Source organism: Aquarana catesbeiana, linkage group LG05, assembly GCF_042186555.1.
Source record: "Aquarana catesbeiana isolate 2022-GZ linkage group LG05, ASM4218655v1, whole genome shotgun sequence".
In the NCBI taxonomy this organism is placed as follows: domain Eukaryota; kingdom Metazoa; phylum Chordata; class Amphibia; order Anura; family Ranidae; genus Aquarana; species Aquarana catesbeiana.
Genome location: NC_133328.1, coordinates 37,580,656 through 37,605,654, shown reverse-complemented (window position 1 = coordinate 37,605,654; position 24,999 = coordinate 37,580,656). Strand labels below are relative to the sequence as shown.

Here is a 24,999-nt window from a genome sequence, read left to right as displayed (position 1 = left end):
TCTACCATATATAGAAAAACCAACATGTCTTTGCTATGTATTCCAAGAGGTCAACGCATTGGGCATATTCACTTCCTCAGGACCTCAATATCTTGGCAGCAAAGAGATTTGGCTTTTCTGTGGATGGCGTGGAAGAGATGATACACAGAATGTAGAAAGTTATTGCTTAGATGTCCATTTATAAAACCAAACAAATCGACCATATATTGCCACAGTATTACTGGCAAGAGCTAGGAAGGGAGCTACCAATCATCACTGCATTTTACAAATAAGGATGTTTGTATGTTGTCTATGTTGGTGGACACACTGTGGCTGTGGATTGTGAGGTGGTTTTGAAATTTCAATTGGACATATTGGGAGTAACATCCTTATTTATAAAATGCAACGAGAGGATTGGCAGGTCCCTTCCTAGCAATTGCCAGTAATACTGTGGCAATATATGGTCGATTTGTTTGGTTTAATGAATGGACATTTAAGCAATAATTTTCTACATGTATCATCTCTCCCACGACATCCACAGATAAGCCAAATCTCTTTGCTGCCAAGTTATTGAGGTCCTGAGGAAGCGAATATGTAAAACGCGTCGATATCTTGGCATATTTAGCAAATACATGTTGGTTTTTCTATATATGGTGGATAATTGTCTTTGTTAGGATTCAGGATTTTATTAATGTTTTTTACATTTTTGTAATAAATACTGTTGTTTTATCTTAACTAAACGTGGCCGTCCTTCTCTTGGTACACAGTAAAGTCCAATATCACCTAGTTTTTTAGTATACGTTCCATATGGATGAGGAATCCCTTATATAGACCTATTCTCTTCTTGTATATGTAAAAAATAATTGTCTGGCTGTCATGCTAATCCAGCAAATTGGTCATTTCTCAGTTAGGCTAAATCCACACCACCTATGTTCCAAACCCCTGACATGCATTTCTGGCATGGTATTTCAATGTAAATTTCTCCTTGGGACTGATAAAAAAACTTTCATTCAGGAGTTGGCAATATTGCCTTTCCAAATGCCTGTAAACTGGCCCCTATTTTACACTGTATGAGGGCTGCCATGGCTATGTCTGCCCTAAAGCAGAACATTACTCTCTCAACCATCATTAATTATTTAAATCATTATACAACATTAGTAAATATATTGGAAGGTAAATTATATTTATTTTATTTATTTATTTTTACATTTCTTCAGTTGCTTTCTAGTTTCTGGCCTAGGCCAAAATGATGTCATACATCCCAGGAGTCTTCATAGGCATTTTTTTTATCTGGGAGATGGGCTTTCTCAGCTAAGCACACCCTCCTGCCTGTATGCCTGAGATCGGGGGCAGATGGGTTGCTGGAGTGAGGAATAAATTAAGCATTTATACCTTTCTCATACACCCCTAGACATAAACATCATCTAAGGCCGCCCATACGTGGTTTGAATCTTGGCCGGTTCAGCAGGAACTGTCTGAGATTCAAACTTTTATTGGGCAGGCTGAATGTACCAAGTTGATCAATCAACTTGGGTACAACCAGCCTGCCGGATTCTCTTGCCGCTAGCGATAATCACTCTCTTCTCCCTGCGGGGACGGAGTTGGGCTTTAAAATATAACTCTAAAGGGCAACATTTTTATTTAGCAAAAATGTTTCATAGTAATCATAAAAAAAAAATTAGCTGTCCCTGGTAGTACCTCTTCTTCAGCACAAATTGTTCTCAGTTATCTGGGTTAGATGACACCCAATGTAATTTTATCCGGAAGACTGAGAACCTTACTGTGAATGCAGGGCTACTTGGACTTGCCCCTGGGAAATGGGGGGGGGGGCGGGGCACTGCTCTCTTCATAAGTAGGGATGTCACAGCCCAGAGAACAGAAGAGGAAGGGGGCATCATGTGACCGGCCTGAAGACTTCAGAAACGGTAAGTATGAAAGCAAAAATAAAACTTTGAGAAAGTATGGAGCCCAGATTTGGGCTTTAAGCAGTTTTCAATCACAGACCAAGGACAAACATGGTTTACATGAGTGTAATGCCACGTACACACGATTGGACTTTCCGACAACAAAACCATGATTTTTGCTTGAAGGGTGTTGGCTCCAACTTGTCTTGCATACACACGGTCACACAAATGTTGGCCAACAATTACGAACGTAGTGACGTACAAGACGTACGTGATATCTCCATTACAACAGCTAGTTTTACAAGACCGAGCGCTTCCGGTTCGTACTTGATTCCGAGCATATGTGAACTTTTGTGTGACGGACTTCTATACGCACGATCGGAAAGTCTGATAACAAAGTTTTGTTGGCGGAAAATTTGAGAACCTGCTAGCCGACATTTTATCCAACATTTCCCGTCGGAAAATCCGATTGTGTGTACGCGGCATTAAAAAAATGCCAGAATTTCATATCTTTATTTTTTTTATATTTGTCTATAAGACAAGTCCTGATGTTATCAAAGTGTCTCACAATCTGCTCCCACAGCAGCCAGATCATTTCACAATTCCCCCTGGCTGAACCTTTGACAAAGTTGTACCATTGAAAGGCATCAGAAAGTGACATCAGACGCATACATCAGAACCGGACGTGTCCATTCTAGCTTCTTGGAAACTGGAAATGTATATTCATCTGACAATGTGGGCATTCTGGGCTGAATAAATGTGATTTTAGTAGGATTCTCTGCATTATTGGTCTTTTTCTTTCACCTGCATGTCTGAAATTCAAACTTTTATTGGGGAATACTGTATTTGGAATCCCTGAACAAGGAGGAAATAGTAAGAAGTTTGCATAAAACCACTTAACCCTATGTTATAAGGGGCAAGTTTTGCTTGGGTATTTGGGGTGTGGTGGAGGTTCACGTCAGCGAGAGTGACCACGGGGTGATTTGAGTTGCACAATTGGAGCACAATGTAATGTGAGCACAATTTTGTAGTGTGATTTGTATACTGTATGTGGTGTTTTATATATTACACTGTTGAGATTCTTTTTTTTTCTTTAAACACACAAGGGGAAAATTTCAGGATTGGGAAGAGACTTTTTTGGAGAAAGATAGCAATTCATGTGATACATGATAGAAGATGGCATGAGTCACTTGGTCATTAATGGCATGCTGTCACGTACACATGTGAGCACAATATTGGTGATTACATTTTATTATATAAAATATACTACATTCTATGACATTTTCTGTTTTTGGGAATACATGTGATGATGGTTGATGAAGATTAAAAGTGAAGACACATGGATCTTGTGGAGAAAAAAAGCTTTATTGAAACATTTTGTGTTTCATGGGTCAGAAAATCCGGTAAGGGTTTGAACACATAAGGATATAGATACATAACTGCTAGAGTTTGAAGGAGATTTCTTCAGACCTCAGTTGTAGTTGGGACTTATACATATATATGCACCTATACAACGCTGTGCAAAAGATAAATTCTGTCTACATGACAGCCAAAGAACTAGCATTCTCAATGGAGAGCTTAGCAATGGTAGCCTCCATTATTCTCTCAAGATGGAATCCCTTTAACTCACAGCCATTTACTAATTAATTCACTTCATGGTTACAAAAAAAGTCCTAAAATAACACATGTAGCCAAATCTGTAATAAACCGTAATTCGGTGAAACACTATACTGTATGGCCAACAATATGTGGACATTTGACCACCACACCTACCTACAGAATATGGCTAAATGTATGTGGCTACCCTTCCAAATTATAGGGTTCAGGTGTTTCCAAGGAAGAGCACAGTTCTACCACATACAAAGACATTTTAGACAATTGTGAACAGTTTGTAGAAGACCCTTTTCTGTTCCAGCATGACTGTGTACCTTGTGTACAAAGCCAGCTCCATAAAGGCATGGTTCAATGAATTTGCTATGGAGAAACTCAAGTGTCCTGCACAAAGCCCTGACCTCAACCCTACTGAACACCTTTGGGTGAACTGAAAGGCTAAATGAGAACCAGGTCTTCTCATCCAATACCTGACCTCATAAATGTTCTTGTGGCTGAATGGACACAAATTCCCAAAGACACTACAAAATCATGTGTAAAGCCTTCCCAGAAGAGTGAAGACTGCTACAGCCACAAGGGTGGCAACTATACTGTATTAATGACAATGCTTTTTGAATAGGATGTTAAATTAGTTTACATAGGTGTGATGATCAGGTGTCCATAATCTTTTGGCCATAATGTATAAATGTTTTCAGCTAAATTAGATATAGATTTTTTTTCATTGAACAATGTAAAAAGGGCAATTTCAGGAAAAATGTTCAAAATTTATGATCATAAAATAAAGTAACATTTGCGGTATTCACAGTACTTGACAATGTTACATTCCCCAGCAGGCTTTTAAAATTAGCTGTTTTTAAAGGCAGATTATTAATTATAAAAATGATTCACAGCTGATTCTTAAAGTGGAAGTTCACTCTAATACTAAAATATTAAAATCTACTGGCATCCACAATCTAACACTAACCTATCTAGCCATGTAAAGAAGAAATCATTATACATACCTTTTTTTGAATCAACTCCAGTCCAGGCTCCAGCAGCGGAAGCTGTGTGCAGAAAACAGCCGACAACGGCTGTGAAATGACTGGGAAGTGACGTCACCCATAGACTTACTATGGGTCTTCCGTTATCAGCTGCCTCCTCTGCACCCGCCTCCACAGCAAAGCCGCTGCTGACAGCTCAGTGGGGGACCGGAGTGGCTTCAGATAAGGTATGTATAGCCATTCCTTCTTTACAGGGCTAGGTAGGTTAGTCTTATGCCGCGTACACACGGTCGGACTTTTCGTCTACAAAAGTCCGACGGACGCCGACGGACTAAAGCCGGCTGACAATCCGATCGTGTGTGGGCTTCCCTGGACTTTCAGCGGTCTTTTCCAGCCGCAAATCTGACGGACTTTAGATTTGAAACATGCTTCAAATCTTTACGCCGTAACTACGCTGGACCCAGAAATCCGCTCGTCTGTATGCTAGTCCGACGGACAAAAACCACGCTATCTTGGCTACTGGCTATCAACTTCCTTATTTTAGTCCGGTGTACGTCATCACGTACAAATACGTCGGACTTTTGTGTGATCGTATGTAGGCAAGTCCGTTCCTTAGAAAGTCTGCCGCAAGTCCGCCAAAAGTCTGTCGAAAGTCTGTCGGATGGGCTGTCGGACTTTTGTAGCCGAAAAGTCCGACCGTGTGTACGCGGCATTAGATTGTGGATGCCAGTAGATTTAGAGATTTTAGTATTAGGGTGAACTTCTACTTAAGTAGACTGAGTTCTCATTTGCTTCATGTTTTTGGTGCTGTTTCCAGAAAAAGCATCCTTCATAGGGATGAATGTAACCATATGTAAAATGTACACTACAACAAATGAAAAAAAAAGTCTGAAGGGCTAGTGAATGGCCCAATATACAGTATGTGACTAGGCATGCAAATTTGCCCAAAAATATTCCACTTTACACAGAATGTTTATGTAATTTGCTACATGTAAAATGAAAATATAATCTTACCAGTAATGCAGCCATGATTGGACCATGAACGATGTATAATAAATGTGTCTCCACGCTCATCCAACAGCTAAAGAAAAACATAGATATTTAGGGTAAATCTGATCCAGACGTTATTCGATTTTTTTTTGCAATTTTTTTTTTAGTTGTAGAACATTCTTGTAGCTGGCCCTCCTGTCTTCCTCCCTCCAGCATTACAGGGCATGTTCCAATGTTTTGTTTACATATCACCATTTGTATACTCAATCAACCATACTGGCTTTATAGTTGTATAAATATCATAAATTAAAAACATGTTTTCTTTATTTCACAGCCAACAATTCTTGTGTTTCTAAGTGTCTCTATTTCTCTTTACTTTACTTTACTTTAAACATCTTTCCAAGCCAGATTGTTTGGAGAAAGTTTTATGTAACCAGAAGGATAAGATTTGACCTGCAACACAGCTGCACAGAATTATTTTTATAAATGCTTCAAACCCTCTCCACTAGCGATGAGCCAAACCCCACTGAAACCAATAGGAAATAATCTTAGAAACCAGTAATGGCCATTTTTTAGGTTAATATGAAAGCAGTTGTCAAGCAAATGGGCTTGGGGGGAGGGTGGTCTGGTCACTGCCCTGAGGAGCATGTATCAAAGCAAAGGGCTCCTTTCGTACGGATGCTAAGATCGGGCCGCCTGTCTGTTTTTTAGGCACACCTAATCGGAACCTCCATTCTTCTCTATGGATCGGCAGGTGTAAACGGACATGTGTCCATTTACACCTGCCTACATCCAATCCGATACGCCAAAAAGAGACGGAGGGGATCTGTTCCCCTTCCGTCCAGAGAATCGGATGGCAATCGCGTGTAAACGGACAGCGGTCTGTTTACATCCGAGCCAACCATAAAGAAGAGCGGTCTGTGTCCGTGTCCGCTCCTGTCATCCACCTGCTCAGTGGGGATTAGCGGAGAGATCCCCTGCCGAGCAAGTGGGTTGCAGCCGCAGTCCACCCCATGTGAAAGGGGCCTAAAAGAAATGAGTAAAAAATTATGTTTGGTGAGGAGCAGTGATTTTAAAAATGCTTAAAGGATAGAATTTAAAATGCTAAATTACTTTATACAGCTGGAGATTCCCTTCATTTATAACGGACCATTATACTTCATGAGGGTCTGGTATGGATGTCAAGAGGAGGGGGCTTCATGCTTTTTTTTTGCTTGTTTTTAATGTGAGGTTCCTCCTAATATGAACTTTGGGGAGGACCTCATGCTGTTTGTACCCATTTGTTTACATTCACTTGTTGGATGGGAATGCCCAGCTGACAGCAGACAACTAAGTGGGCCAGTTAGAGATTCGTTACTGGTTGCTAGGATGCTGACAACCACCAGATCACTAGAAATAAGGAGCCCTGAGCAGGAAGCTGTAGTAATTCTGCTACTAAATATTTCACTTCCCACTGCAGCCAAATGTTTGGCTCAGCTGAACAACAATTTAGCTTGGCCAATTGCCAGACCTCTAAAAAGCTGTAATTCCATCTGAACCAGGGCTTGAAACAAACTGGCAGCTCATTCCTACTGTCCACTTAGCATATATGGTATCCTTATGCAGGTTATGGGGATCTGTAATTCTATTTGTAACAAAAGCACTTTTTTTTGTGTTTTTTCATGCCCATAGTGCTGGCCCCTGTGCACAAAAAACAAACGTGAAATCAAGGGGGACGTGTCCAAGATGGTGACATGATCGGCTGCTTTTTCTTGAGCTCCGCTGAATAGCTGGTATATCTCCTGCTCCTGAGGGTGTAATTCCTCCTGTCACGACAACTGGCACCTGGATGAGACGCAGATCGTCGGGTGCATCATCAGGGAAGGGGAAAAAGCTCCATTTCCCTCCGATCTCGGAGAAATCCCTTCCAACCTCCGTCTCCCACATGGCAACCCGCTCCAGCGCCACTCCCACATGGCCTCCCAGACGGACCTTATGGAGTCGGCTGACTCCCAACCACCCGGGCTGGCAGACATGATGGCGGCCATAGCTACCTGTCAGGCCACGCTGACGGCTATTAAAGCAGGCCAGCTGGATGTGGACCTCCTTAGAGAGGATAAGGATAATTTCCATTCCAGAGTCACGGAAACTGAGCAGAGAGTAGGCCAGATGGAGGATACAGTCACAGAGCACAACGTCACCATCCGCACTCTACAGACCAAGGTGAAGGCTCTTGAGTTAGGGCAGAAGATGCAGAGAACAGAAATCGGAAGAACCACCTCTGTATAGTTGGTCTGGCAAAGGGGGCGGAGGGCCAGAACCCGACCGGTTTTGTGGAGGACATGCTGCGTAAGTGAGGAGAGAAGATACCCACTTCTCTCCTCACTATGCGGTGGAACCGACACATCGTGTCCCGCCTAGGCCCGGACCCCCTGGTGCTCCCCCGAGAACCTTCATCCTACGGATGCTCAACTTCCGAGATAGGGATGAAATACTTTGTGTCTCCTGAGTCCTCGAGATCTGCGTTTTTCCAAAACGACAAGCTGCTGATTTTCCTGGACTATTCGGTGGAGACGCAGAACCTCCGAAAGTCGCTTGACCAGGTTAAGGCTGCAATGAGGGCCCGCAATATCCGCTACAGTGTCCTGTTCCCAGCCTGATTGCGAGTCCAGGACGGGCCACTTCTTCACATCGCCGAGAGAAGCCTCAGCTTGGCTGGAGCCTCTGCCACCTAACTGCTGACCCAACGGTTGTCTGAAGTGGATTATTTGTAGGTTTATAATTGCCACCTCCTGCCTCTCTCACACTGTTAAATAAGATCACGGCCAAGGTGGCGGCGTTTGCTACTGACAAGGTTGTTCTTTTAGGTGATTTTAATCTAGTGCCTGACTTGAGGATGGATAGGCTGACAGCTGCTGGTTCTCCATATCTGGCTTGGCAGCCTGGGCGGACACCTATGGCTTGACGGATGCATGGAGGTGGAGGAACCCACAATCCCGTGCCTAACTCAGCATCTTACAAAACGTTCTCCAGTATAGATTTGCTGGGAGGTCTGTTCTGCCCAAAGTCAGGGACATTAAGATACTGCCGAGGGGTATCTTGGATCATCCTCCTCTGCTTTTGAGCCTTGATCCCCTTATTACTTCATCAGACAAGCTATGGAGGCTTTCCAGGTTTTGGATCTCAGACACAACAGTAGATGTACAGTTCCAGGGAGGCAATGGCTGGCTATTGGGTGGTCAACCCAGGTTCGGCAGAGACGATGACTGTTTGGGAAGCAGGTGACACACACGTGAAGAGTAAAATAAATAAGAAACAAAATTTAAAAAAGGTGCCAGTGTAGGTGCAATGGCTAGGTCTTGCAGCCTGGCAACAAAAATTGCACCAGTCTTGACTAAAAGGCCTAGCCCATGAATGAGGCGTTGTGCAGAAAACACAATTGGTGTGAAGGCTTAGTGCCCTTTCTCACAGTGGGGTCCAAAATCCATAGTGATAAAAGGAGCACCCCTGGTATGCCATTCTCAAGGGGCGCTTAACACCACAGGCTCTCTGCCTTCCTGACCCCTGGCCAGTTAAGGCAGCGCCACTCAAATCAGGAGGCACTGGATCCCTCAAAATCCTCCACACTGGAGAAGTACTGCCAACCCACGTGGTGGATGCTCAGTTTGGGTTCCTTCCCATGAGGAAGATCCCCATCATACCAGCGGGGATTCTATACAGCCAGTCCTCCCAGCCAGAAGGTCAGAATGATGGTGGAGCACCCCTACTGGACACTTATAAGAACAGATACTACATTTGATCTTATCCAAAAGACTAATGCCCCGTACACACGGTCGGACTTTCCGATGGAAAATGTGCGATCGGAGCTTGTTGTCGGAAATTCCGACCGTGTGTGGGCTCCATCGGACATTTTCCATCGGATTTTCCGACACACAAAGTTTGAGAGCAGGCTATAAAATTTTCCAACAACAAAATCCGTTGTCGGAAATTCCAATCGTGTGTACACAAATCCGACACACAAAGTGCCACGTATGCTCCGAATAAATTAAGAGACGAAAGCTATTCGCTACTGCCCCGTTTATAGTCACGACGTACATGTTTTACGTCACCGCGTTTAGAACGATCAGATTTTCCGACAACTTTGTGTGACCGTGTGTATGCAAGACAAGTTTGAGCCAACATCCGTCGGAAAAAATCCATGGATTTTGTTATCGGAATGTCCGATCAATGTCCGACCGTGTGTACGGGGCATTAGAGTGACGGAAGCACTAGGTCAGCCAATTTGGCTTGGAAAGAGTGCTGTGTGTACCTGGAAAATGGAAAAATCTGGAGCAGTTAGGCCACTGCTGCTGTTCTCGATAGGGGAGGCAGCTGCCTTCACAAGTGTCTCACTCAAACTCTAGCAAACCTTGGGCAGCCAGAGTACATCACTCTATGGAGAGATCCTGTTTGGTGGCAAGTTTGCAAATAAAGGATACTACTTTTGTAGATTTGGAAACAAAGCTAGACAGGTTCTTTTTTTTTTTTTTTTAGCCTGGGTTCACACTTATGCAATGTGAGACATCGCATGTGATTCGCTCCCGCACTATGGTGCCGATCATATGCGATGTCTGTGCAGTGCGAGTTCAGTTGTATGGCTGAACTCGCATTGGATTCACATAAAAAAAGGTGCACTGAAGGTGACTGAAATCGGATCGTGGGAGTAGAAAATATGCCACTGTCAGTGGAAGTAAACAATGTCTCAGGTTTGGTGGTCAGTGGGAGTAAAAAATGATATAGCGCCTGTGGTCAGTAGGAGGAGGAATAGTGCTCCACCACTGGTGTCAGTGGGTGAAATAGTGTTCCATCTTTTACACCAGTGGAAGGAATACTGCCCCATTGTTGGTGTCAGTGGGAGGAATAGTGCCCTATCCTTGGTGTCAGTGAAAGAACAATGCGCCATTCTTGGTGTCAGAGGGAGGAATAGTGCCCCATTGTTGATGTCAGTGGAAAGAATACTGCCCTATCATTGGTGTCAGTGGAATGAATTATGCCACCATGGTTGGTGTCAATGGATGGAACGGTGCCTCGTATCATTTGGAGGAATAGTGCTCCAAGGGTGAATAAATGTGAGCAAAGGGCTGCAGTTTGGAGACCACTGTTCTAGGCCAAAACTGCTAGAGATTGTGAGAGGTTAAAGTATATGTCAACCACTATCTTTAACCACTTACGGACCGGCCGCCGTCGTTATACATCGGTACTTTGAAGAGGGATATCGTTGTTATGGCAGCTGCTAGCTACCATAACCCTGGTATCCTCTTCTTCAGTGGGCGGTCTGCTTTCAGATAAAAGTGGTCTCTGCAGCGGATTCACTGCAAGATCACTTTTATCGGCGGCAGGAGAGGCCACCCTCCTGCCACGCTCCGGTGCCCTCCGCCACTTACCGGAGCCACCGGCGGAGGCGATCGGGTCGGGTCTCTTTTTTTTTTTTTTTTTTAAAGTTATTTTTATTGTAATTTCAAGGTAAATATAACAACAAAACAAAGCCTATTGGGCATACCCAGGCTCGGTCATAAGAACTAATATAAAAAAAAAAAAAGACACAAAAGAAAAAAAAGGGGGAAAACCCCCCCACATATACATATATAAAATATATATATATTCTAACTAAACTACTGTACGCTCAACCACCTGCACAGAATATTCAAAGTAGTACCTCTAAATCCATGTATATCCTGTATTGCCCACTTTAGTCAATCATGAAATAAGATGTACATTGCAGTAAACATATTCCTATTCCCCCCTCCCCATAACTATCGATTGAGCAGCCTAGTGACGTTCGTGAGATCAGGGATGTCACTTGTGCCATTCCCGGTGCTAATAGAGTGGACTAGTCATCAATTGAATCTGCATTAGTGGACAGGGATTCCGTCCAAATATCCCATATTTTGTGGAATTTTTTGCCACAGCCACGTGACAGGTAAGTAGCTTTGTACAGGGGGAGAGCCGCATTCACTAACTTCTTCCAGAAATTTAATGAAGGTGCAGATGAGGCCTTCCATCTGAGTACTATAGATTTACGGGCGTAGTAAAGTAGTAATCCTAGCAGGGTTCTGAGTGCCCGGCGTGGGGCCAGTGGCTCCATCAGTCCCAGCAGACATACCTCTATAGACAATGGCACGGGGACAGTGGGGACAGTTAAAATAAACTTGGTTACCTCAACCCAAAAAGATTCAATATAAGGACAGTTCCAAAAAATATGAGTGAAATCCGCTGATGCTGAGTTGCATCTCCAACAAGAGGCAGAGATAGATGGATAGATTCTATGTAAGCGCACAGGTGTGTAATATACCTTATGTACTATTTTAAATTGTACTAGTTTATCTCTAGCTGATACTAGTTGTGAAAAGGGGTATTCCCATATTTCTTCCCAATCTTCTGTGTCTAGTGTAGGGAAATCTACCTCCCACTGTGCCCTAAGGTTTTCTAGCCCCGTGTGTACGTTGGGGAGTAGTGCTTTATACATGGTAGATAAGGGCTTAGATAGAGCTTCATCTCTGAGCAGAGTCTCCAGATTCGAGGTGTAAAAGGCCACTTGGGCATTTTCAAACTGGGTGTTGAAGGCATGCCTAAGCTGCAGGAATCTAAACAGGTGTGAGTTAGGTAAATCATACTGTTGCTTCAACCTGTCAAAAGTTTGTATTCTGCCCTCAAGACAAATTTAATTAATATATTTGATGCCTTTGCATGCCCATACCCCAGGGAATGGACCCGAATTCTGGCAATTTCGGGTTAAACCAAAGAGGGCTATAGGGGGAAATGTGCCCGGAAGGTATAGGGCGTATTGAATTTGCCACTGACCATGCCCGTATGACCGCCCTCATTGCTACTGTAAGAGGAAAGGGAGCTCTAGGGCCCCGGTAAAGTAGATTCCGTAGCGCCTCATAAGACCCCAAACATGCTGCTTCCAGGACCACCGCTGCGTTGGACTCATCAGAGACCAGCCAGTTGTGGGCATGGGATAACATAGCCGCCACGAAGTAAGAGTGAAGGTCAGGGCAAGCCAAGCCTCCCTCTCCCCACGGTCTCTGCAGCACTGTCAGCTTAAATCTCGGCTGACTGGATCCCCAGAGAAAAGATAATAAAATGGTGTTTATTAGGCGAAAAACCTTTTTTGGGATCCAGACAGGTGCATGTCTGAGAGCATAGAGAAAGGCAGGCAAAAGCTTCATCTTAAATAAATTTATCCTCCCGATTAAAGAGAGGGGGAGATGTGCCCACGCCCTCAGTCTCATTCTCATCCTTTGTATCAGGGGTTCCAAGTTAAGGGTATGATAGTCAGAGGTAGATGTGGAGATGTGGATACCTAGATATTTAATTTTGTCTGTCCATAGTAAGGGTAAGTTGGGATCTGCTACCTCCTTTGCGGTCTTATCTATGGGCAAAATTTGGGATTTATCCCAATTGACTTTGAGTCCCGAACAGTTAGTGAAGTTAGAAAGAATGGACAACGTCTCTCGAAGAGACTGGGCAGGGTCACCCAAGAAGAGGATAAGATCATCCGCGTACAGAGCGACTTTTTCGTGTATGGATCCCACCTGTATGCCCCTAACCCCGTCTGCTTGTCTGAGGGCCGAGGCAAGTGGCTCCATCACCAAGGCAAAAAGAGCCGGCGACAGTGGACAACCCTGCCTTGTACCTCTTCCAACAGAGAAAGGCGCCGACAGAGCACCACCAAGCTTGATCCGCGCCGTCGGCTCCTTATATAAAATATCAATCCATCTGCGGAATACTTCTCCAAAACCCATAACCTCTAGGACCGAGGACATAAAAGGCCATGCCATCGAATCGAAAGCCTTTTCAATGTCTAGTGTCACCATTACCCTCGTGGAGGACTCAGTGGGAGGTAGCTGAAGATGGGTAAACACTCTGCGTAAATTTATATCTGTTGATTTCCCTGGCATGAAACCAGTTTGGTCTATATTAATCAGAGATGGTAAAATCGTCCGCAGTCTGGTCGCTAATATTTTTGTCAAGATCTTGAGGTCATAATTTAGTAGGGAGATAGGCCTATAAGAAGCACACAGGGATATGTCTTTGCCGGGTTTAGGGATGAGGACTATGTGTGCTTGATACATTGAAGGGGGTAAGGACATTTGTTTTTTACTTTCAGAGAAGACTTTTAACAATTTTGGTGCAATTAGTGATGCATACGTTCTGTACCATTCACCAGGTAGGCCATCAGGTCCCGGTGTTTTACCACTAGGAAATGAGCAAATAGCCTCCTCTATCTCCTCAGTGGTAAAATCTTTGTCTAAGAATTCAAGATCCTCCCGTGAAAGAGTGGGTAGATGCAGGGAATGTAGAAATTCCCTACGCCGATCTTCAGGCCAGCCAGGGACCGCCTTGTATAAGTTTTCATAGAAGGATTTGAATTCATCTAGAATTAGTTCAGGGGTAGAGATCATCTGACCATCTAAACCACAGATTTCTGATACCACCGTCTGCAATTTAGAGTCCGCGACTAAATTCGCTAGGAGTTTGCTATTTTTGTCTCCGGATTCAAAGATCTTCCCCGCCAGGGAATTTAAATCTAGATGTGTGGTCGAGGTAAGATGTAGAGACAATGCTCTTTTCGCGTCATCTAGTTGGTTAAAGTGATTTAGAGTCGGGGAGCCACAAAAAGCCTCCGCCGCCCTAGCCTCTTCTTCCTCAAGTACCTGGACCTGACTAGACATCTCAACACGGACTGCTTTAATAGCTGAAATGTATTCTCCTCTGGTGTTGGCCTTAAAGGCGTCCCAGACTACTTGCGCTGAGGTTGAATCCTCATTGATCTCCCAGTATTGTTGTAATCTGGGAGAGACCTCCTCCTCCACCCTCGAGTCCTGCAACCACTTGGGTGCTAAACGCCAACAGTCTCGACTCCTGATGTTCGACAACTCCAAGGTGACCTCCAGGGGTGCATGATCAGAGAGGCCCGCAGGTAAGTACGAGACCCCCCTCACCGCCGCCAGGGCACAGGCGTTGCCAAATACCAGATCGATCCTAGAGCCTGATTTATAAGTGGTGGAGTGAAAGGAGTAAGCCCTAGTGGTTTGATGCTTCCATCTCCAGATCTCGGTATAATTAAATGCTTGTGCCCATTGAAGGAGGTCTGGCGAAAACACTCTATTTGGATTGGACGAGTCCAGGGACGGATCCAAAGTAGAATTAAAGTCCCCAGCTATGTATAGTCTGGAGAATTGTAATGTGGCTAAAAGCTCATATAGCTTGTAGAGGATCCGTTGGTTAAAGGGAGGGGGTATATATATATTCACGAAAGCGTAGACCACTGCTCTAATCTCCAGTAGTAGGATTATGAAACGGCCCTCCTGATCAGTATGTAGATGCATGACCTTATACGCAAGGGATTTGTTCAATAAAATGGCAACTCCCCTTGCGTAACTGGAGTACGTCGCATGAAATGCTTGTCGTACCCAGGGTCTGCGTAGCGCCAGGATCTTGTTCCCCAGAAGATGAGTCTCCTGCAGGAACAAGATATGAGGTCTGTGATTATTCAGATATTTAAACATTAATGCCCTTTTTACCTTGTTATTGAGACCCCGTATATTCCATGATACCAGTTTTAACTCCATAAATGTAATGACGGATTATGGTACAACATAATGATACCCATGTATGAAGGGGGCTAGCCCCCATGGAACCAAGGGAAATGTCAGAAGTCTAACAACTTTTGCATTGGACGTAGTGAGCGTTATTAGAACACCTGAAATATAAAGATTAGTCAGTGGATATAGAGCGTACAAAAAAGAAAGAAAAAAAAAATAACCTGTAAACTCCCTACTGACCATGAAGTACCCCTAAAAGAGAAAATAGAACAAAGAGAACAATAACTATAGTCAGTTTGATACCCAAAACCGGAACACAAACGTTTAGATCTTCAGACTTCTGAAAAAAAAAAAAAAGTTCCAAAGTACGGCAACTCAGTGTCGCCGACGCCTCTTCAATTGGCGGGGGGTGTATGTGGCTGAGGGTTTGATACTTCTGTGAGTTACTTTTTTCAAGGTAGCTCCGGGGCAGAAGAATGTATAAGAAAAGTACATCTAGTTTAGGACTAGAAGAATCTTTAGTGATCAATGGGTCTAGGAAAATAAGAAAAATTAACAATCGCAGTCAGTGGGAAGTCAAACACACCAGCTTCCGGGGATAGGATGTTCTCCCACCCAAGATAACATATAAATTCTGCATGAGGGGCAAAGGAGTCATCTAGCAACAGTATGTGATGATGATGTCCAAGCAGCTATACACCAGAATCCGACGGTTGGATAAAAACAACCCCCCCGAGCATGGATCCGGGAGGGAAATGAAATCTGTGTGCTAACTTTCAGATATCGACTTGTAGTGAGGAAAAACATCATGCGTTTACCGTAGGTTGTTCAGCCAGTCGTCAGCATCAGCCGGAGAGTCAAAGAATCTGACCGAGCCATTGTGAGGGACCCGGAGACGGCTGGGATATAGCATGCTGTATTTTATGTCCTTTTCCCGTAGACACTTACGGACATCATTAAAGGACTTCCTCTTGCGCTGCAGGTCAGCCGAGAAATCCGGAAACAGCAGGATTGAGGAGTTACTGTATGGAAGTGAGGGTTGTTTGCGGGCTGCGGAGAGGATTCTGTCACGGTCCCTGAAGTTGAGGAAACGGACCAAGAAGGGTCGGGGATTTGCACCAGGAATACTGCGTCCCGTGGGTACACGGTGGGCACGCTCGACAACAAAAGTTGGGGAGGTATCCGCGAGACCCAACAGTGTTTTGAAGAATTCTTCCGCAAACTCTGCCGGTCGGTCACCCTCCTCCCCCTCCGGGAGACCCAAGACTCGGACATTGTTGTGTCTCGCTCTGTTTTCTGCGTCATCGGATTTAGCGACTAGCTGTTGTACGGTGCGTTGTAATTCCGCTATGGTGTTGTTGTGGGTAGCTGTAAGATCTTCAGTAGCAGAGATTCTAGATTCTGATTCAGTCAGTCTACCCCTGATCTTATCCAGGTCATTTCTGATGAGATTGCATTCTTCTGCGAGGCGGTCTATTCTCACCAGCATGGAGGTTTTACTTTGTTCAATGGTGGCCAGGATCACTGCAGTGCTGTCCTGGGATGGTGGGGCAGAGAGAGACGCACTCGGAGAAGCCGGAGGCTCCATGGCTAATTCTGTCAACAGGGTCTGTATTCTCCCTATAAGAGAAGGATCTGATTGTGCAGCCGGTGCAGGGGCCAGGCGGCCTGGTGTGGACGAGTTCTTGGGCCGACCCTTAGGGCCCATGAAGGAAAGATGGGCAATAAAATGTCAGCAATCCTCCGCCAACCTGTAGGCAGTAGTTGTCTAGCGAGGGGGGCTAGCCAAGGGCACCATGTAGGAGAGACCCAGGGAGCCGGATGGGTATAGGAGGGTGAAGAGGATGCTGGATCCCAGGGCTCCTCAGCCTGCCCTCACAGTTCGTTCACCCTGACTGACTCCCTGTAGCTGTGTGGGGCAGCCAGGTGCAGGGTTGACAGGATGGCCGTGAACGTTAGCGTCCGCACTCCTGGGCTGAGGCCAGGCCGTCCGCGGTGCTCTCCCGCCGGCCGGCGGCGTAGGAAAGTGCGGTCGGCGGCAGGCTGCACCAGGCCGCACTAGGCTGCACCAGGCCGGAGCAGGCCGCGACCTCGCCGGGCAATGTCAGCGGCCCCACGGACAACCGGACCCCACCAGGCACACAGTAGAGCAAGCTGAGGGGTGAAAGGAGCCCCCTACCTTGTCAAATAGTCCAGGGATGGCTTTTTTAGGAGATCAGAGGCCCGGGAAGATGGCGGCGGCCGCGGGTGTGAAGGATCCGTCGTGTCCCGGCTGATCACGGGCCGGATCTCTGCAATTTCCTCCCCGACTGCAGCAGGCAGAGTGTGGATGTCCTCAGACAGGTATTTGGGCTTTTTTTAGTGCATGTAGAGTGAGGATGGCACAGGATTATAACACGGATGCTCGGAGCTCCTCTCTAACACAGCTGCCTGCGTTCACATCCGGACACGCCCCCGGGTTTCCCGGGTCGGGTCTCTTGTTAGGTATGGAGATGAGTGAGGGGAAGATGGCCCCCACCCATCTCTATACCATTGCAGGGCGGAAGTGACATCAAAACGTCACTTCCACCCATAGCTCTTAAAGAGACATTTTTAATGTATTTATTTTTTAAACTACATTTTTTTTTTAATTGCATTTTTGTGTAAATATAAGATCTGAGGTCTTTTTGACCCCAGCTCTCATATTCAAGAGGTCCTGCCATGCTTTTTTTCTATTACAAGGGATGTTCAGATTCCTTGTAATAGGCATAAAAGTGACACCATTTTTTTTTAAAAAGAACAGTGTAAAAATAAAAAAATAAAAGGTAAAATAAATAGGAAAAAAAAATTTTTAAACGTGCCCCGTCCCGCCGAGCTCACGTGCAGAGGCGAATGCATACTTGAGCAGCGCCCGCATATGAAAACGGTGTTCAAACCACACATGTGAGGTATCGCTGCGATAGTTAGCATGAGAGCAATAATTCTAGCCCTAGACCTCCTCTCTACCTCAAAACGTGCAACCTATAGAATTTTTTAAACATCGCCTATGGAGATTTTTAAGGATAAAAGTTTGTCGCCATTCCACGAGCGAGCGCAATTTTGAAGCGTGACATGTTGGGTATCAATTTACTTGGCATAACATTATATTTTACAATATGAACAATAATTGGGCAAACTTTACTGATGTCATTTTTTTTAATTCAAAAAAGTGTGCTTGCAAGACCGATGCTCAAATACGGTGTGGCAGAAAGTATTGCAACGGCTGCCATTTTATTCTCTAGGGTGTTAGAAAAAAATATATATAATGTTTGGGTGTTCTAAGTAATTTTCTAGCAAAAAAAACAAGCTGTTTTTAACTTGTAAACACCTAATCTCAGAAAGAGGCTCGGGGCTGAAGTGGTTAAAATCTTTAGCTTTACTATGGTAATGTAACTTCAGAATAATTTTCAATATTTTCAGACCTTACATAAAAATAATACAGTAATAATACAGTACTTGGTAATCTTATTTTGTGTAGGCACTTCCTGTCATAGGTGACAACTCTGTCCATGTCTCTTAATTCTGCTCCTGTGTTGTCATCCTGTCTCAAACTATGCACATAGAGACTACAAGCAGCCATGCCAACTAGACATGTGCAGTTAATTTTGTTTCGAATCGAAATTTGGACAAACTTTTCGGATGTATCAGAATTTCCAAATGACAATAGTAATGAATTTAAACAAATCCAAAATAACAAAACAAAATTTCGGACGAAATTTAAATTAAAATAGTTTTTTAATCGAATTAGAATTTCTGAAGAGAATAAAATAGAAAATAAAATAAAGGAATATAACTGAAAATAATATAATATAATAGAAAATAATAGAAAAAAATATAGTAGAGTAAAACAGAACAGAATACTAAATAAAACAATAGAAAAAAAAAATAAATAAAGGCATAAAATAGAAAATAAAAGAATAGAATAAAAAAAAAATAGAGTAAAAAAGAACAAAATAGAATAGAAAATAAAAGAACAGAATAAAATAGAATAGAAAATAAAGTAATAGAATAAATTATAATATAATAAAAAAAAAAATAGAATAAAATAGAAAGTATATAACCATCTTCTGCAATTAGAATTTCAAACAGAATACATTTGAATTAAAATAGAAAAGAATAGAATAGAAAAATAAAGAACAGAATAGAAAAAAACAATAGAATAGAGTAAAATAGAAAGAATATAACCATCTTCCAAAATTCGAATAGACAAAATTAGATTTAGAATGGAATTCGATTAAAATTTGAATGGAATTCAAATTGATTCAAGTTCGAATAAATGAAACAAATTCTGAAAACGAATTCAACTACACAAATTTATGTAACTAATGAATGTAAACGAAACACATTTTTTCATTCTGCACATGTCTATTGCCAACACATATTGCCATGGTCCTCTGTTCACACCATTAGGAGGCCTGCCCCAGGAAATTATGTGCAGCAGTTGCTGCAGTACATGCATGAACACAGGAAATGGCAGCAAGATATCGTCAGTGGAGGGAGGTAACATAGGGTAAAATAAATGAAATCAATATTGAATTTAAAAAACATGCAAAGTGTTTGTATTGTTGAGTGTTTTAGAAAACTTTATGGCTTTCTTGAACTTTAGGCCTCATGCCGCATTTAGGAGCATTTTTTACAGCTTAAAAACGCCTCTCCATGTTATTCTATGGCCTCATAACCACACAGGCGTTTTTGAGCTGTAAGTGGCATTGGCGTTTTTAAGCTCCAAAAAAAACCTAGGACCAGCACATTCTGAGGTTTCAGCGCTAGAGCTGTAAAAACGCCAGACGCCAGTAAAAGCTGTTAAACGCGGCTTAACGCTGTATACACAATGTTAAGACTTGTCAGGCGTTTCTCTGCCTCTATTCAAAATCAATGGTTCCCTATGGGATCCCATTGATTTGAATAGAAGTCGGATAGAAGTCGGATCATGATGATCCAACTTGCGGTGCGACTTGTGTGCTGAGGATCTTGAAGGGGTACCCCCGCCAAAATGGAAAAAAATTGCGTGGGGTCCCTCCCAAATCCATACTAGAGCCTTATCCGAGCATGCAGCCCGGTAGGTCAGGAAAGAGGGGAACAAGCAAGCGCCCCCCCTGGACCATACCAGGCCACATGCCCTCAACATTGGGGGGTGGGTGCTTTGGGGCAGGGGTGCCCCCCCACCCCAAAGCACCTTGTCCCCATGTTGATGAGGACAAGGGCCTATTCCCAACAACTATGGCCGTTGGTTGTCAGGACCTGGGGGCGGGCGCTTATCGTATTCTGGAAGCCCCCTTTAACAAGAGGGGCCCCAAATCCCAGCCTTTCTGGCTTCTCTCCCTCTTCTGGCGACGTCTTCTCCCTCTGCCAGTCCTTCTCCCTCTCCGGTTCATCCTCTCTCTGCACTGTCTTCTCTCTCCGCTGTCTTCTCCCTCTTTTGCCGGGTCTTCTCCCTCTGTTCTTCTTCCGATCTCCCAGTGTAATGCTGCCCCCGGGTCATCGCCCCATCATGCACCAGGCGGTGACGTCACATGGGGGCAGGGCCTCCGGGGGATGTCAGCGGGTGGCCCCGCCCCATGCCAATATAAGTTATTGCACACGGTGGACCCAGCATTACACGGGGAGATCGAGTCAAGTCAACATCGGAATAAGAACAGAGGGAGAAGACAGCGGAGAAGACCCTGTAAAAGAGCGAGAAGACAGTGGAGAGAGAAGACAGCGCAGAGAGGAGAAGAAACGGAGAGGGAGAAGGACCGGCAGAGGGAGAAGGACCGGCAGAGGGAGAAGATGTCGCCAGAAGAGGGAGAAGAGCCAGAGGTGGAAGAAGAAATCAAAAGAGACGCTGGAGCTACCTTAATAAAATACTTTAAAAACCCATGTACTGTGTTTATTTTTGACACTTTTTTCTTTAAGTGAATGGGTAGGGGTACAATGTACCCTATACTCATTCACATAGGGTGGGGGGCTGGGATCAGGGGGCCCCCTTTTTAAACACCCACCCCCCATGTTGAGGGCATGTGGCCTGGTATGGTCCAGGAGGGGGGCGCTCGCTCGTCCCCCCCTTTCCTGACCTACCGGGCTGCGTGCTCGGATAAGGCTCTAGTATGGATTTGGGGGGGGATGAATGAATGGGCATTTTAGGAACCATTGATTTGAATAGAGGCAGAGAAACGCGGCTGAAAGCTAGCGTGTCTAAACGTGCATTGACGCCAATGCAAAACGCTGATAAAATCGTGTTTTTAATGCTGCTTTTTTCCTGGCATCGGTACTAGCTTTACAGCCCGTTTTTTATAACGCCCGTGGGCATGAGGCCTTAAATTTGAGGGACATTTGTCTGTTTGTGTACTGTAATAACGTAGCTAAAACTGACAACATGTTATTACTTACTTGTCATTAAAGTACTTTGTCCTTGCAAAAGCATGAATTGATGTAGGCACTAAAGGGAACCCTAAACAGGGACAGGAAAACAAAGGTTAGCCAAGCCAATATAAAATAGAATTTGACTGAACAACAGAATTTACAAAATGTTATGTTATGTAGCCAGTTTAATGTTCATCACTGTGCTCGTTAACCACTTCAGCCCCGGAAGGATTTGCCCCCCTAATGACCAGGCCATTTTTTGCGATATGGCACTGTGTCATTTTAACTGATAATTGCGCGGTTGTGCGATGCTGTACCCAAACAAAATTGATGTCCTTTTTTTCCACAAATAGAGCTTTCTTTTGGTGGTATTTGATCACCTCTGTGGTTTTTATTGTTTGCTCTATAAACAAAAGAAGAGCAACAATTTTGAAAAAAACACAATATCTTTTACTTTTTTGCTATATTAAATATCCCAATTTAAAAAAAAAAAAACAAACACATTTTTTCCTCAGTTTAGGCTGATATGTATTCTTCTACATATTTTTGGTAAAAAAAAAAAACTTTTTGATTGGTTCGCACAAAAGTGATAGCGTCTACAAACTATGGTAAAGATTTATGGCATTTATATGGCGTTTTTATTATTTATTTATTTTTTACTAGTAATGGCAGTGATCTGCGATTTTTAGCAGTATTGTGACATTGCGGCCAACAGGTCGGACACTTTTGACACATTTTTGGGACAATTGACATTTACAGAGCGATCAGTGCTATAAATATGCACTTATTACTGTGTAAATGTCACTGGCAGAAAAGGGGTTAACACTAGGGGGAGATCAAGGGGTTAACTGTGTTCCCTATGTGTGTGTTCTAACTGTGGGGGGATGGGACTAACTAGGAGAGATGACAGATCACTGTTTATACTTTGTAGAAACACACGATCTGTCTTCTCTCCTCTGACAGCACAGGAATTTGTGTGTTTACAAACGCAAACCCCCGTGCTGCCGCTTGTGCACGCGATCGCGTGTGCCCGTCGGCCACTCGCATCGGGTCCCCTGCTGTGCAGCACGTGCGTGCCTCCAGCGGTGCTCGCACGCCCTCTGGTGGCTCTCCTGAGCAAAGCCATATATGTACGGGATTTTGCCCAGGAGAGCCATTCTGCCACAGTATATCTGCGTGAGCCGGTCGGGAACTGGTTAAAGAGCATCTGAACTCCAGAAGCTGCACTTAAAAATTGTAGTCAAAGGGCAAAGACTTGCCACCAGTATTATCTGTGGTCTCCCTGTAGCTGTGTCTCTATGTGAAGGCTGTCATCTTCATAGGGGCAGGGCTTTGTATCCTCAAGTCAACCTCCAGCAAGGAGGACAGTGAGCAGCACAGGAGTGACATCACCAGATTTCACTCCATATCTCCTTAGGCTAGCTGTCATGGGCAGCAATGCCTCAGATCTTACCTTGCTATGTGGCTGTAGGCACAGAAGAGCCTAGGCATAATCACCAGGAAGTGCACATTTCAGACCAAATTCAAGATACAAGGTAAATTTTCAGGGCACTGTTTAGGCACAACTAACATTTCTTGATGTTCTATATAATCTAATAAATCTTTACTTTTTAGGTTCATGTCAACATTAAAGTTTAACTAAAGGCAAAACTTTTTTTTAGATCTTTTTAGAGATTAGAAGGCTTGTCAGTTTTATTGCTGTCTGTGCCCCAGTTAAGGAGATCCCCCCTCTCTATTTGTCATGTTTACCATGAAAGTAAAAGAAAATCCCAAATTTTGGGTTGTCCCCAGAAAAGTAATAGTCTTCCAATGAAGACGCTCGTTTGTTCTGGTGACCTGGGGGGGTTCCCAAGGAATTCTCTTAATTTTGCAGGGATTTATTCTCACTTCCTGTTTGTCTATGGGACAAGAAGTGAAGGGAAATCTCCAAAATGGGACACAGATGGCAAAAAAAATCTAACAGGGATTATAACCCGCCCTTGCTCTATCCAAAAATGTTAAAAACTGTATTGCCTATAGTTTCCCTTTAACCACTTGCGGACCGCCCACCATACAGTCAGGTCCATAAATATTGGGACATCGACACAATTCTAATCTTTTTGGCTCTATACACCACCACAATGGATTTGAAATGAAACAAACAAGATGTGCTTTAACTGCAGACTTTCAGCTTTAATCTGAGGGCATTTACATCCAAATCAGGTGAACAGTGTAGGAATTACAACAGTTTGTATATGTGCCTCCCACTTTTTAAGGGACCAAAAGTAATGGGACAGATTAACAATCATCCATCAAACTTTCACTTTTTAATACTTGGTTGCAAATCCTTTGCAGTCAATTACAGCCTGAAGTCTGGAACGCAAAAACATCACCAGACGCTGGGTTTCATCCCTGGTGATGCTCTGCCAGGCCTCTACTGCAACTGTCTTCAGTTCCTGCTTGTTCTTGGGGCATTTTCCCTTCAGTTTTGTCTTCAGCAAGTGAAATGCATGCTCAATCAGATTCAGGTCAGGTGACTGACTTGGCCATTGCATAACATTCCACTTCTTTTCCTTAAAAAACTCTTTGGTTGCTTTCGCAGTATGCTTCATGTCATTGTCCATCTGCACTGTGAAGCGTCGTCCAATGAGTTCTGAAGCATTTTGTTGACTATGAGAAGATAATATTGCCCGAAACACTTCAGAATTCATCCTGCTGCTTTTGTCAGCAGTCACATCATCAATAAATACAAGAGAACCAGTTCCATTGGCAGCCATATATGCCCACGCCATGACACTACCACCACCATGCTTCACTGATGAGGTGGTATGCTTTGGATCATGAGCAGTTCCTTTCCTTCTCCATACTTTTCTCCATCACATCCCAAGTTGATCTTGGTCTCATCTGTCCATAGGATGTTGTTCCAGAACTATGAAGGCTTTTTTAGATGTTGTTTGGCAAACTCTAATCTGGCCTTCCTGTTTTTGAGGCTTACCAATGGTTTACATCTTGTGGTGAACCCTCTGTATTCACTCTGGTAAAGTCTTGTCTTGATTGTTGACTTTGACACACATACACCTACCTCCTGGAGAGTGTTCTTGATTTGGCCAACTGTTGTGAAGGGTGTTTTCTTCACCTGGGAAAGAATTCTTCGGTCATCCACCACAGTTGTTTTCCGTGGTCTTCCGGGTCTTTTGGTGTTGCTGAGCTCACCGGTGCATTTCTTTCTTTTTAAGGATGTTCCAAAAAGTTTATTTGGCCACACCTAATGTTTTTGCTATCTCTCTGATGAGTTTGTTTTGTTTTTTCAGCCTAATGATAGCTAGCTTCACTGATAGTGACAGCAATTTGGATCTCATATTGAGAGTTGACAGCAATAGATTCCAAATGCAAATAGCACACTTGAAATGAACTCTGGACCTTTTATCTGCTCCTTGTAAATGGGATAATGAGGGAATAACACACACCTGGCCATGGAACAGCTGAGCAGCCAATTGTCCCATTACTTTTGGTCCCTTAAAAAGTGAGAGGCACATATACAAACTGTTGTAATTCCTACACCATTCACCTGATTTGGATGTAAATACCCTCAAATTAAAGCTGAAAGCCTGCAGTTAAAGCACATCT

The 24,999-nt window shown here is 43.8% G+C and overlaps 1 protein-coding gene across 1 annotated transcript in view; it reads right to left on the bottom strand.

The window, feature by feature from the left end:
* Window positions 1-24,999, bottom strand: part of CALCR (calcitonin receptor) — a 459,172-nt gene that overhangs the window by 37,833 nt on the left and 396,340 nt on the right. The window contains exons 9-10 of the mRNA XM_073629603.1: window positions 21,421-21,481; window positions 5,489-5,555 (exon numbers count right to left, since the gene is read on the bottom strand). Coding sequence (XP_073485704.1) covers window positions 5,489-5,555; window positions 21,421-21,481 — 128 coding nt within the window. The remainder of the gene's footprint in view (window positions 1-5,488; window positions 5,556-21,420; window positions 21,482-24,999) is intronic.